This window comes from Heterocephalus glaber, unplaced genomic scaffold, assembly GCF_053883595.1.
Source record: "Heterocephalus glaber isolate CG9 unplaced genomic scaffold, H.glaber_assembly_v1.0 deba00000122, whole genome shotgun sequence".
Lineage (NCBI taxonomy): Eukaryota > Metazoa > Chordata > Mammalia > Rodentia > Bathyergidae > Heterocephalus > Heterocephalus glaber.
Genome location: NW_028258138.1, coordinates 83,159,526 through 83,173,001, shown reverse-complemented (window position 1 = coordinate 83,173,001; position 13,476 = coordinate 83,159,526). Strand labels below are relative to the sequence as shown.

Genomic DNA, 13,476 nt, shown 5'->3' with positions numbered 1-13,476 from the left:
GAGCCGAACACAGCCCAGTGCTCAGCCTGCTGACTTCCGCCATGGAACCGTCCGCTGACAATGAGGCGATGGTGGTGTAAATGAAGATCAGGTGAGGGAATAGAAGAACATGCAAGAGTGGGTGTTCTAAAACACCACAGCAAGAAGACTTTCCTCTCAGCAACGACATGGTGGAGAAACAAGCCAGGAAAAGGATAGTTTCCCTAACTACGACCCCAAAGCTGGACCGCAGGGATGGAGGGAAGGAGGCGAGAGCGCACCGCCAAGCGGAGGCTGCCCTTCACGGTGGGGCCAAGGGACAGCAGCAGGACTCAGAGAAGCAGGGTCCCGAGCGGAAGAGGACCAGGAAGGAGCCTGCTGCCTGCAAATCTGGGCCGCTGTTTGGCGTGGCGCAGGCCGGCTATGCCCTCTCTGGGTGCCAGCAGGTGGCTCTCCTCATGCAGATGACGAGATGCCAAGGAGTCGCCAACAGCCCAGACACAGCACCAAAGCACCCCTCCCAGTCTACAGTGTGTAGAAGGGGACGCCTAACTCTGCCTCAAAAACCAGAGGTAAAGTGAACAAGAGCAATGAGCGAGGACAGACCCGCCTGCACCGGGCCACATTCGGGGAGATGCCCGGCGTATCAAGGAGCTCGTCAATGAGGGTGCAGACGTCAAAGTCAAGGACCTCGCAGTGTGTTTCCAGCTGGACAGTGCTGCATGAGGCGTGTAACCGGGGCTACTACGATGTCACCAAGCAGATGCTGGCTGCAGGTGCGGAGGTGCACACCAAGGCCCTTGCACCGTGCTGCCAACAATAGCCACACAAGGTTGGCGGCTCCCCACCCCCACGCCTGCTTGGTCCCCTAACTTCGGGGCCATCCTGCAGCTTTGCGTCTGTTCTAGTCACCTTCACACTTTCTGGGTATTGAGAAGTGAGTGTTGCCGGGAAGACCCTGCAATCCTGTGGTGGCCCTGGCTGTCCGCCCTGGACAGCACCTGGACGGCCTGCACAGTTCTAACACGTCACAAGGCCCCCTTCAGCAGGACTTAGCAGGTGAATGGTGGCCAAGCTCACGCTGCTGGGTCCCCGCTGTTGTCACTGTCTGGCCTGGAAGGAAGAGGCACAGCCACCACACAGGCTGGCACTTTCAAGCTAAGCCTTCTGGGGAAGGGCTGCCTCCAGGTCTGAAGCAGAGGCACAGGCTGCACCGCCACCTCATCCTGCTGGAGAGCAGGACACAGACGTCAGGGTCCCCAGAGAGGCCACAGTGCAAGCAGTCTGCCCCTCGACAGCAGCCTCTGCCTGGCCCTGTTGGGAAGGTGTCTGGGACCTGACAGCATCGCAGGAAGCAGGGCTTTGTGGGAAGGAGCTCCAAGTGGGTTTCGGAGACAAGCAGGCAGATTGCTGAAACACCGGTGACATATTTGGCAGACTTATCCTTGGGCTTAGAGGAGGTTGCAGACATAATGGTTTGTTCTGTTTCCTCTTTTAAGGGTCTCGAGGCCCGAGAGGACTTGCCTTGCGTGGCTGGTCTTAGGGAAAGGCCACAGGCCAAGGAGGCTGGTGCCTCACAGCAGGGAGCAGGAAGCTTGGTCCCACCCGAGGAGGAGCCGGGTTCCACTCACACCCACAGGGGGGGGGGGTCGGGTCAGAGGGAGGGAGTCCTCTAGAATCAGAGGACCAGGATGGGGCGACATCACCACAGCAGAAACTCAGACACGTAAGCTGTGTTCTGGTGACACAGCACCAGGTGCAGCACTGTGAGTGACAAGCTTTATCTCAGGCAGGACTGAAGTGGAGGAGAGACTTCGTGTTTGCATTTGTTCAGCAAGTTGCTGTCCTGGCACATGCAACACAGGTTGCTGATTATAATAGACTGAACAGAGCTATCGAAATCTCACCTGGAATGTTTGAAACTCGTGTAACTGTCCTTACGCATGTAAAATCAAGCAAAGAAGAGGCCATCTTATTTTCTAATGTAAATGAAATTAAACCAGCTTGCAGGGAAAAAGAAGTATGATTTGAGGACAGCAGAATTCAGTTGTAGACCATGAGCTCAGCGTGCATTAGGCCCTGGGTTCAATTCCCCCACACAAGTAAAAGGCAGTGTAACAGATACGGTGAGAGAGGAGAGAGAACATGGAATCAAAAAATGTTCAATTAAAACCAGAGAAAGGAGGAAAACAGGGAAGATTGAGAAAGTAGTAGCAAGTTGGTTGCAGTGGCTCTCATCTGTTATCCCAGCACTCTGGGAGGCTGAGGCAGAAGGATCTCAAGTTCAAGCCCAACCTGGGCAACTCAGTGACTTCATGACTCGGTCTCAAGAAAGGGAGCAGGGCTGGGATTAGCTCAGTGGGGTTAGCATGAGCTCCACCCCAGTACAGGGGGAGGACAGAGAAAGCAGCTACAAATACGGTAGGTATTTGTACAACTGTACCAATTCTTCTTAATCCCGTTAAACGGCCTAAATACAGCAGCAAAAGATAATCATCTAAGATTTAAAAACATACATTTCTAAAACAAGACCTAATTATCTCAATTCAAAAGAAATTCACTTTAAATATAAAGATGTAGGGTAAAAAGAAAAGAAAAGTACATCAGATGAATCAAAGGAAATCCAGAATAGCTATATTAGTGTCAGACAAAGCAGTCTTGATAGCAAGTAACATTATCAGGAATAACAAGAAGCACTGTATGGTTTAAGTGGAAAATTCCCCAAGAACAGACATACACTCCTTAATGTGCATGTATCTAACAATGCAGCAAAAAGACAGGCGAAACCAAGACATGCCAGGAGGAGCTGATGAATCCGGTTACAGCTGGGCAGTCCACTCCTTCACCTGTAGTCAACATAAAATCTTAGCGAACAGATGAGCTGCACAGTAGCATCAGTTCATTCCAAATCAATGTACTTCGCATCAGTAGGCTCAAGACAAGTCACGTGACCAGAGCAACTGATGCATTAAAAGCATCTAAGGGATGAATATGACCAAAATACATTATGCACACTGAACCCCCACTTAAAATGTGAAACGGGGCACGGGTTGGTGGGGGGGATGGGAATGGCAATGATTAAAGGGTGTTACATGTGTGTACAGATGTGCCAAAATGAAACCCCTTCATCTGTGTGACAAATATGCACTAATAAAAAATAGAAAAGAAAAAAATTTGGTAATCCAACATTCACCCATGACAAAAACTCAGCAAAATAGGAACAGAGCTGAATTTCCTCAACTTGATAAAGTACATCTACAGAAAATCTATAGCTAATAGAATAATGGTGAGAAGAGGCTGTATCTCCCAAAGATCAGGAAATCCAAACTACTGCCTGTTCATTTCAGTTGTCTGTTATTTGATTGAATCTTTTATTTAGGGAGGTCTAATTTTTTTGAGTTCTTTACAAATCTTAGATATTAGTCCTCTGACTGAAGACTGAATAGCTGGCAATTTTTTTTTTCCGTTCTGCAGGTTGCCTTTTCACTGTTGGTTCTTTTGCTTTGTGTGCAGAAGATTTTTAAATTTGATATGGCCCCATTTGTTGCTTCTTGGTACTATTTCCTGTGCATCCGGGGTTCTGTGCAGAAAGTCCTTGCCCACACCAATGACTTCAAGAATTTTACCTATTTTATCTTCCAGCGGTTTAAGTATTGCTTTTTAACATTTAGTTCTTTGATCCAGTTTGATTTTAGTACATGGTGAGAGATATGAGTCTAGATTTGATCTTCTGCATGTGGATAACCAGTTTTTCCAACGCTTTATTACAGACATGATTTTTCCTCCAGTGCATAATGATAATTTCAATCTCCCTTTCCTATACGTATCCCTTTTTATCTTGTCTAATTGCTTTTGCTAATGTTTCAAGGACTATGCTGACAGGAGTGGAGATAGTGGATATCCCCGTCTTCTTCGTGATTTGAGGGAAAGCTTTCTTTTCCCATTTAATATGATGTTGGCAGTAGGTTTGTCATAAATGGCTTTTATCAGATTGAGATAAAGCCCTCCTATACCTATTTTCTTCAGTGTTCTTAACATGAAAGAACATTCAATTTTGTCAAAGGCCTTTTCTATGTCTGTTGAAATGAACCTGTGATTTTTGTCCCTGCTTCTGTTTATGTGATGTTTATTGATTTGCATATGTTGAACCATCCTTGCATCCCCGGGATGAAGCCTACTTGGTCATGATGTATGATCTTTTTTTGGTACTGGGTATCAAACTCGGGACCCTGTGCTTGTGAGGCAGGCACCAGAACCACTGAGCTAAATCCCCGGCCTGATGTATGATCTTTTTGATGATTCATTGCATTGTGTGCCAGTATCTTATGGGGAATTTTTACATCTACATTCATAAACGAGATTGGTCTCTAATTCTGTTTTTTGGTTGGACTCTTGTCTGGTTTTTGACTCAGGGCGATGCCGCTTCCAGGAACGACTTTGGATGCCTTCCCTTTCAATTTCATTAAAGAAGAGTACTGGCGTTAGATATTCCCCGAAGCTTTTGTAGAATTTAACAATGACTCCATCTGGAGCTGGGCTTTTCTTAGTTGGTACGTTCTTTTATTACTGCTTCAATTTTACTGTGTTCTTGGGTTAGAGGTTTTGAATCTTGGTTCAGCTTGGTAATTCATATATATCTACAAATCTAACATTCCTTCTGAATTCTCTTAATTTACTGGCATACAGGTTAGAGAAGTGTTTAATAATTTTTTAATTTGGTATTATGTGTTGTGATTTCACTTCTTTCATTTTTAATTGCACTGATTTGGGACCTTTTGTTGTTAGATTGGCTAAGGGGTTGTCTATTTCTATTCTTCCAAAGAACCAAATCTGATTCATTGATTCTTTGTATTTAGTCTCAATTTCATAAATTTCTGCTCTGATCTTTATAATCTCCTTCCTATACTAGCTCTGAGTTTGGATTGTTCTTGTTTTTCTAGAACCTGGAGATGTATCATTATTTATTAACCCTTACTTTTTTGTGTGATGTGGGCATTCACAGCTTATAAACTTCCCTCTTTGGACTGGTTTCATTGTGTCCCATTAGTTGTGGTATGTCATAATGGCATTATCATTTAGTTCTAGAAACTGTCTTCTTGATTTCTTCTGTAACACATTAAGAAGATATTTAGTTTCCATGCATTTGCATAATTTCTGTACTCTTTTGTCATTGACACTATGGTCTGATAATATGCATGGTATAATTTCCATTCTTTTATAATTACTTAGGCTGGCTTCATTGGCTAGTATATGGTCTATTTTGGAGAAAATTCCAGGTGTTACTGAGAAGAATGTGTATTCTATTAAGTCCATTTGTTCAAAGGTTTTAGTCAACTCAAAGATATTTGATTTGTCTAGTTGATCTATTTGTGATAGTAGGGTACTTATGTCTCCCACTACACTTGTTTATCTGGCCTTTTATTTCCAGAAGTACTTGTTTTATGAAGTTGAGTGGACCATCGTTTGGTGCAAATACATTAATAATTTTTTGTTTTTTCCTGCTGGATTGTTCCCTTAACTAGTATATTGTGACTTTTTCTTTTGATCAGTTTTGACTTGAAGTCCACATTATCTGAATATAGGATAGCCATCCACCCCCTCAGCTTCTGTAGCATGGTATATTGTTTTCCATCCTTTGGTTTTTAGTCCGAGTTTCTTTTTGGGTTAAATTGTTTCTGGTATGCAGCACACCATTGGATTTCATTTCTTGATCCATTCTGCCAATCTGCATCTTCTGATTGGGGAACTGAGAGCACTCACATTAGTACATTACTAACAAGTACTGACTTACTCCTGTCACTGCCTTATTTTCCTGTTGCTGATCTCATGTCTTTCCCTTCTACATAACTGCTCCTGCTACCTAGTGTATTCACTGTGACTGTTAGCTTCATTGTCTCTTTCTACAGTATCCTTCAGATTTGGGGGAAGTGCTAGTTGGGTGGTCACGAATTTCTTTAGATGCTCTTTATCATGAAAATGTCTTTATTTCCCCATCAATTTTGAAATAAAATTCTGTAGGATATATCAGTCTGGGTTGGAAATTGTTTTTCACTCCAAGCTTTCCTGGCCTTTACGGTTTGTGCTGAGAAGTCTGCTGTAAGCCCTAATAGGTTCTAAGATTGTGCTCTGGTGTTGAACCTCTGGGCTTCTGACTATGATGTGTCTTGGAGAGGGTCATGATTGTGCTACTTGGGGTTTTATATGCCTCATTTGTATGGTAAATCTATATTTGGAAAGTTTTCTGTTTCGGTAAACAGGCTTTGTATGCCATTCATGCTGTCTTCTGATTTCTCCTGAATTTCAGTTGATCTTAGTCTTCGTGGCACCATGTGGGAGCTTGGCATCTATTTTTCCTGTTTTCTTGTTGTTTCTCTCTCATTAACTGGTCACCAGCAACAGCCCCAGCTCCTAGCTCTGACCTTGTGTTCTCGTACTGGTCACTTCACCTGGTCATCGTTTCACTAGAATTTTTAATCTCCTAGATTTCTCTTTGGAGCCTTTCTGTGGATTCTAATTCTTTTCTATGCTGGTCATTCATGTTTTTCAGTATCTAGCTTAGCTCTGCCAGCTTTTTGTTAGTGTTTTCTGTAGACTGTTTTATTTGGCCCAGTATCTGTTTACTTACCTCTTTTGTGAGCTTGCCAAATGGCTCATTATCAGTTTTATCCCGATACAATTCTGAAAAATGTGGGTGTGTGGCTTTTTGTTTCCTCCTCTGCGATGCCCCATGGATCAGCTTTGGGGGAGTTGAGAGTTTGGGAGGCATTTTGTGGGTTCATCTTGTCATGTTTCTCACTGTTTTGTGTTGAGGCTTGCAGGCTGACTGTAGTGGAAATGTTTCCTGGTATGGACACCTCTTTAGTTAACATGTACATTTGGGTGGTGTTCTCCCTGTGCGGGAACTATTGGCTTTTGCCCTCAGGATCTAACCTCTACATTGACTTGAGATGGGCATTTGCAGCATGTTTCACGTAGTACCCAGGAATGGGCCACAATACTGTTAATGACCCAAGGCAATCTAGGTACTTCCTAGATTTCCAAGAGAACCAACAACATAACATACAGCTATGTCATGTTTGCTATAGTGATAAAATCAGCATCAATTATAGCATCAAACCTAAACTGAGTATTGCCAAATCCTGAGGGCCAATAAAGTGCCACCCTTAACCATAGAAAAGATCTGTAATTATAGTATGAACACTAAGGCAAACCAAATATTGACCTACTACTGACCCATAGTAAATGACCACTAAATGGAACAACTTTATCTCTAACAATAGAACAGTATCAATAACAGTAGCTTAAAGTTAACTATCTAGAGATTCATAAAGCTTTGTAGCTATACTAGTAAAGTTAAAAAGGGTGTAGGAGAATGAAAAAAGCAGTATTTGAGAAAGAAATGGGACATGAGGAGGCAGAGAGAAAAGTAAGATAGGGGTCCTACTGAGGAGCAGGTTCTTTCCATATCTGCAGTCCATATCTGCAGTCGTGGGATCCAGCGGTCATGACTTGCTCCACCTGGCTTTAGGGTCCATGGTTTCTGAGGTGCCCACCCTGCAACAGAGGCCCAAGTCCGCCCCCTGCATGCTGTGGTTACTGTCAGGTCAAGGTGTCTCTGCACCCACTAGCAGATGGGAAAAAGCATCGGCCCTCTGGTCTCTGCTGCTGCATGTCGGCTGTGGGGCAGAGGTCCAAGGGAACTGTTGTGCTCAACACCAGCAGTCACGGGGTCTGCTTGCTCTCGTCTCTTGCTGGGCACTGTCCGATTCAGTTTGCAACCAGAACTGTGGTAAGAATTAAGTTTGTGAGCCGAGTCAGGACTGTATCTGAATTTCAGTTGCAAAACTGGATGAGCTTTCAGGTTCTTACTGAATCAGCGCTATGTTCATGTAATGCAGTGCTACAGAGGACACAACACATGGCCACTGGGCTCTGACTGTGCCCAGTATGCGGGGTCCCTGGTTTGCCAACTTTGTGATCCCATATGTCGGGACCCGCTCTCTGCCTTGCCACTCGCAGCAGAACCATGCCCCGTGCCTTCAGAGCTCCAGCACCAAGCCAGCCTTCCTGCCTGCAACAAGCGGGTCTGGGTCTGTGCAAGCAGCCACGGTGAGGGAGCCCTCACCCCACTCACCCTCAGGCTGCACCTCTCCGTCTGGCCCTCGCTGCCTCCTACTTTGCCAGAATGGTCTCTACCTCAGGCACTCAGTAAATACTGGTGAGTGAGCCCACTGCCGCAAGCTTGGAAACTCTAACAGTTAAACATTTTATTACATTAAAAATTATATCAGCTATTAAACACATTATCAAAGAATGCCAGACCAGACTAGTTAAATAGGCCAAACTAAGATAAAACTCTAACAAATAACATTTATTCTTCTCTTACATATGTATTTCACAGCATGAACATCACATTGCCTTCAGCAAAAGGTGCTTTTATACCATTATATTTTACTATTTACCACACAGGCATTAAACATTCTTTAACATAATGAGACAATTTGCTGGTAAACATGTAGACACACAGACATTGGTTTCAATATCTCAAGAACATATTTTTGGTCATAACCTAGGAAATACATCAAAATATGACAACACTGGCTAATATTTTATAAGCAAATGATATTTAACTCTGCATAGTTTATACAATAGGCTGTGGCAATAAATAGTATCACCAATCTCATCAACTATTAACTGGCCACAAAAAGCCTAACATTCATTTGAGTTGGTATGAAATGCTCTATTGGTGTAGTTTCAACATAGCCTTAAATGTTTTAATCTTGGAACACAATAAAAAGGTAATAAACTGGACCAAGAAGGTGTGTTTTGGTTAACTACAAATGTGTCCTGTTCACATTACATTCCTAACATGAAGACAAATATTTAAATAGAAAAACTAGCAGTCCAAAAAATGTGAATGTGCAAATCATGAGGAAAACGTTGCATTTAAATTTGCACTCATTTGCAAGTTACAGTACTAGCTCAGTATAAACACTAACAGGAAAGATACTCAGCAGGAAAGAATGAAAGGACTCTCCGGCAGAGACCTGGTCCCTGCGTCCAGCACCGCAGGGCCGGGTGCCCTCTTTCAGAGGAGGACGCTGCAGGCATGCGGTGACCAGAGTAAGATGGGAGAAAACCTGAGTCAGCAACAGCTCCCGCAGTGTGGTCTGCACAGCCTTCTTGTTATTCTTACCTACCCACTGGCGAGCCTCATGTTTTCTGAATCAGGTTTGCTAAACGCTGAAGAAGAGCCACCCTTCATACGGCACGAGGTGGGACTCCGGGGGTCGGCATCGCAGCACATGCACATTCCTCCCACCAGTGTGGACAGGCACCGTGGCAGAGCCGCGCCTGCTCGGACGGAGAGCTAGAGACTGTGTGGTCTGCACGGCGCTAACTGCTCGCGCAGCAGAACTGCCTGGTGATTACTGGACTACGTTTAACTGAAATGCATATAAAAATAAAGCCCCACTCTTGGAATCTACAGTAGGCCGAGCACCCGACTGGGGATGTTAAAAGCACTGGGCAAGACCCTGGTTTTCAGGGCGCCATCAGCGCCACAGGAGAAGAGTCGGTTGCCTGGCACCAGTTCGATCTGCACTACGCCGGCCCCAAGGTTCCGGAATATGGACTGCTTGGCGTGCTCGTGCTTAAAGGAGTGGATGAGGCCGTGGCCCATCAACCTCCAGACCTGGTTTAAGACAAAAACAGATGCTTCTGAGTCATTAGAGACCAGGAGCAAAACCACGGCCCCACCATGCTCCCAGCAAGGAACCTGAGCCCCGCTCTCCCACCGCTGCCTCTGACCACGCCCTAAGGAGACCGGACAGCGATAGGCTGCCTTCCCTGTCTGTCCTGCTGTCCCGTCCTTCAAGCGCCGCTCGCCACGCCCCTGGTGTTGCCCACAGCCATCTGCAGGCAGCTCCAGCCCAGGCGTTAATCCCTCGTACTGTACGGTAGGTAGATGCCCCTTCTGCACACCAGGCCCAGCGGGATGTAGGGGAGCAGTGGGGCCGCCCCTCACCGAAAACCTGGCCTCACGCTCAAGAGGCAGGGAGGGAGGAGGACCTCAGAAGCCAAGCTAAGTCACCCCAGATCCATGCATTAAACTCACACACTTGGGGCTGGGGTGTAGCTCCGCCCCCCCCCAAATAAAACTAGCAGGTTTTTATTTCTTGGGGGTTTTTTTTGCAGTAGGTGGATCAAGCCTAGGCCCTGTGCACACAAAGAAAGTGCTGTACCAATAAGCTATGGCCCCAGCCCTTTTGATATTTTGAGACTGGGCCTTGCTAAGTTGCCTGAACTAGGCTTGAACTTGGAATTGTCCTGCCTCAGCCTCCCAAGTGGCTGCAATTACAGTCATGTGCCACTGCATGCAGCTCAGAACAGTACTTTACAGCTTTTTATTTACATTTCTGCAGTGCTGGGACCAAGTCTGGGGCCTTACACAGGCTTGGCAAGTGTCTCTCAGAGGGCCACTCCCCTGGCCCATCTCTACAGCCTGTAGGACCTGAGAGTCCAGTGGTTGCCACCGTGGTCTAGGAAGAGATAGGAGCAGGTGCTCCTGGTCTCCAAAGCTCCCCTCACACCTGTCCTGACGACACAGACAGCGCCACCCACCACACTTACCTTGATGTTCCCCTCCGCCGAGCCAGTGGTGAAGTGCTCCTCGCAGGGGTCCAGTGCCAGTGCCTTGATAGCTGAGTCGTGGGCCTGGAACGTGTGCAGCAGCCGCCGCTGCCTGATGTCAAAGATGCAGACACAGCCTTTCCTGCCCCCTGAGATGAGCAGCTGCTGGCGAGGCGCATACTGCAGCACAGTGGCCCCATGGTCGTGGCATGTGAAACCTGGGGAGAAAGACGCCTGAGGTTCGTGCAGTGGCTCTGTCTCCACAGTGCCGTTAATGCTCAAGCCACACTGGAAAGCACAGAAGTTACTCAGGCTTTGTGTCATTGAATTTCTGAAATTCTGACTGAACTGTAAAGAAAAATGCTGAACAATGTGAGAAAGAACCTGTTTACCCATGATCTCCACACGCAGCACACACAGGAAGTTCCACCTTAGGCTGGAGGAGCACAGAAAGGCCTCCTGTACAGAGCTACCATGCTGGCCATGGTGAGGCACGTTCACGCCTTAACCACTGTCTTCAAAGCTGCATCTAAGACCGCATGGAGACCACAGAGACCATGCTTCTCAAAGACACTCAGTAGTCACCTCCTTGCGCCCACAGCTCGGCCGCACCCGTGTGGACACGCTCAGCAGCCGCCCACAGCTCCAGTCTGGGCAAGTGCCCCCTGGGCACTGCTGGGGCCCTATGAAAAGAAATCGGGGCCCACGGGGTCCCTTCTCTCCCCTCCCACTCACCCCAGCAAAGGCCCACCAACCAGGACTAGATCTGAGACCTGGAGCCAGACAAACCTCCCCTTTGCAGCTGCTCACTGCAGCAACAGAGCTAACACACCTTACCAGGATGCACTGCATCCTATTTGCTTTTATGCAGTGCTAGGCTCAAACCAGGGTCTTGTGCACGCTAAACTACCCCAGCCCTTGGCATTTTAGTATGATTAAAGACTTCATGTGTGGCAAATCTGCAAACAGTATCAATTATTATAGAGAAAAGATTTGTGCATCCAAATAAACTTAACTATACCTTTCAAGAGGCACCTCAATATATTAAAATCATTGTTAGAAAATCTACTCCACTTTGCTTAACCCAACCCACTTGAGCATGCAGTATTTTTTGGGCAGCATTATGTGGAAGAGAGATCCTGAGGCCACTAATTGGACAAATGCTGTCTTAAAAGGAATAGTATTGGACCAGGGATTTAGCTCAGTGGTTTCGCCGCCTGCTGTGTGAGCACAAGGACCCGAGTTCGATCCCCGGTACCAAAAACACAAAACAAAACAAAAAAAAACAAAAGGAATAGTATTTAAGGACTATTATGCATTTCTAGCTCTCATAAGGCTAACCTTCGTTTTCTCGTTAGTTTTAATTTTCTGAAATATGATTTCATTTCTACTCAGCTTGATGACTACTTTGTCAACAATTTCTTGGACACCTTGCTGGCAGGACCAACTCCACAGCCCCTCCTGAGCATCTTTGGCCCCAGGTGTCCTGCCTCACGACACAGCCAGAGCTTCTCATTCACTTCCACAGGCTGTAGTCATTTGTTCCAGATATTTCTCCACTTTCATCCTGTGAACAAACCTGCTAATTACAACTGAGAAAGCTGGTAATCCCAGACCGTGACTCACCGTGAACGAGGCTGTTCCCTGGCGATATTAATGTGTCCCAGAGGCATACATTTCTTTTAAAGAAACAAGAAAAACACATCAAATTCTTGTTTTAAGTCACCAGTATGGACAAATTTTGTCTTCAAGTCAAATACCTTTACTTGATTCTTCTTGTTTTTGTCACATTTACAGAGCAGAAATTCTCAACTGGGGGCCTGGGGTTTCTGTCTCCTCCATCTCCAGCCCTCCCCAGGGCTCTGCCTGTTTTGCAGCCAGGCGTGTCCTGCTGCAGTCCCCTCCAGGGAGCCCACCACCCAACACCCCTGCCCTGGTACACGGGCTTCTCCAAGAGCTGTCATGCATGGTGGGGCCGTCAGTAGGGACGGCCACAGAGTCACATGCTGCCTGGTGCTCAAGGACCAACAATGCTGACAGCAGTTAAGACAGCAGTTAAAGATTACACGTGCTTGTTGAGACACTACAGAAGCAAGTTTTGTTCCTCTTTTTGATAAGGAAAACCACCTTGAGGTAAGAATTATGTGACAACTTTGTTTATTCCTGGGGTGGAAAAACCCTCTATACTATATTTTCTAGCAAAAATAGCCTTCTGCCTAGAATTTCCTTGTTTCTTGCTTTGCTTCTCTATCAGCCTACCTGTTGTCATTGGACTGTCCAGAAGTGGCAACTAGACTTGAAGAGGTAATAAACGCGAAGTCACTTGTGGCTTTACTGTGGCACTGCCAGCTCTGCGGAAAACAAAGTGCAGCAGTGTCACCTAAATCTCCAGTGACACCTGTATGGAGCAGACACATAACATTACCTGCATGAGTGAGCAGTTCTTAAACAATGAGCCCAGAACAAGGAGTAGGTGATAGCAACCAATCCTTAAAAGCCCAGAACTGGTTTAAAAAAGTGGAACTAAAAAAAAAAAAAGGGGGGGGGGGACTAAAGCCTCTGGTTTTTAGATTACATAAGTGAGGACAATGCTGAAGCACGTGAACTAGGTGGGGATGGCGCCTGTAGTCCGGCTACGAGGGAGGCTAAGGCAGGAAGAGTGCCATGACTTCCCTAGCCATTTGACTCTTTTAAAAGCCCAATCAAACAACTTTAGTGTAAACGACCTCAAATACATGTAACAAACACAGTCGCCAAAGGGGAGAGAGCTCTGCACACTCAGTGGTCTGACTGCAGCATGAGGACTCAGCCAGGTTAACTCTGGGCTCCCGCACTCTCTGCTACGAAGAACTTACTAATATGTAT

The 13,476-nt window shown here is 46.1% G+C and overlaps 1 protein-coding gene and 1 pseudogene across 5 annotated transcripts in view; one reads left to right on the top strand and one right to left on the bottom strand.

Moving 5' to 3' along the window:
* Nucleotides 1–101: 101 nt before the first annotated feature.
* LOC101701302 (ankyrin repeat domain-containing protein 11 pseudogene) lies at nt 102–3,396 on the top strand (annotated as a pseudogene).
* A 4,933-nt stretch (nt 3,397–8,329) lies between these two features.
* Dmxl2 (Dmx like 2) overlaps nt 8,330–13,476 on the bottom strand; it is a 141,566-nt gene continuing 136,419 nt past the window's right edge. For all 5 annotated transcript variants that reach the window (XM_004835407.4, XM_004835409.4, XM_021261156.2 and 2 more), the window contains 4 exons: nt 12,871–12,962; nt 12,238–12,290; nt 10,612–10,829; nt 8,330–9,673 (listed from right to left, as the gene is read on the bottom strand). In XM_004835407.4, coding sequence (XP_004835464.2) covers nt 9,464–9,673; nt 10,612–10,829; nt 12,238–12,290; nt 12,871–12,962 — 573 coding nt within the window. In that variant the 3' untranslated portion in view covers nt 8,330–9,463. The remainder of the gene's footprint in view (nt 9,674–10,611; nt 10,830–12,237; nt 12,291–12,870; nt 12,963–13,476) is intronic.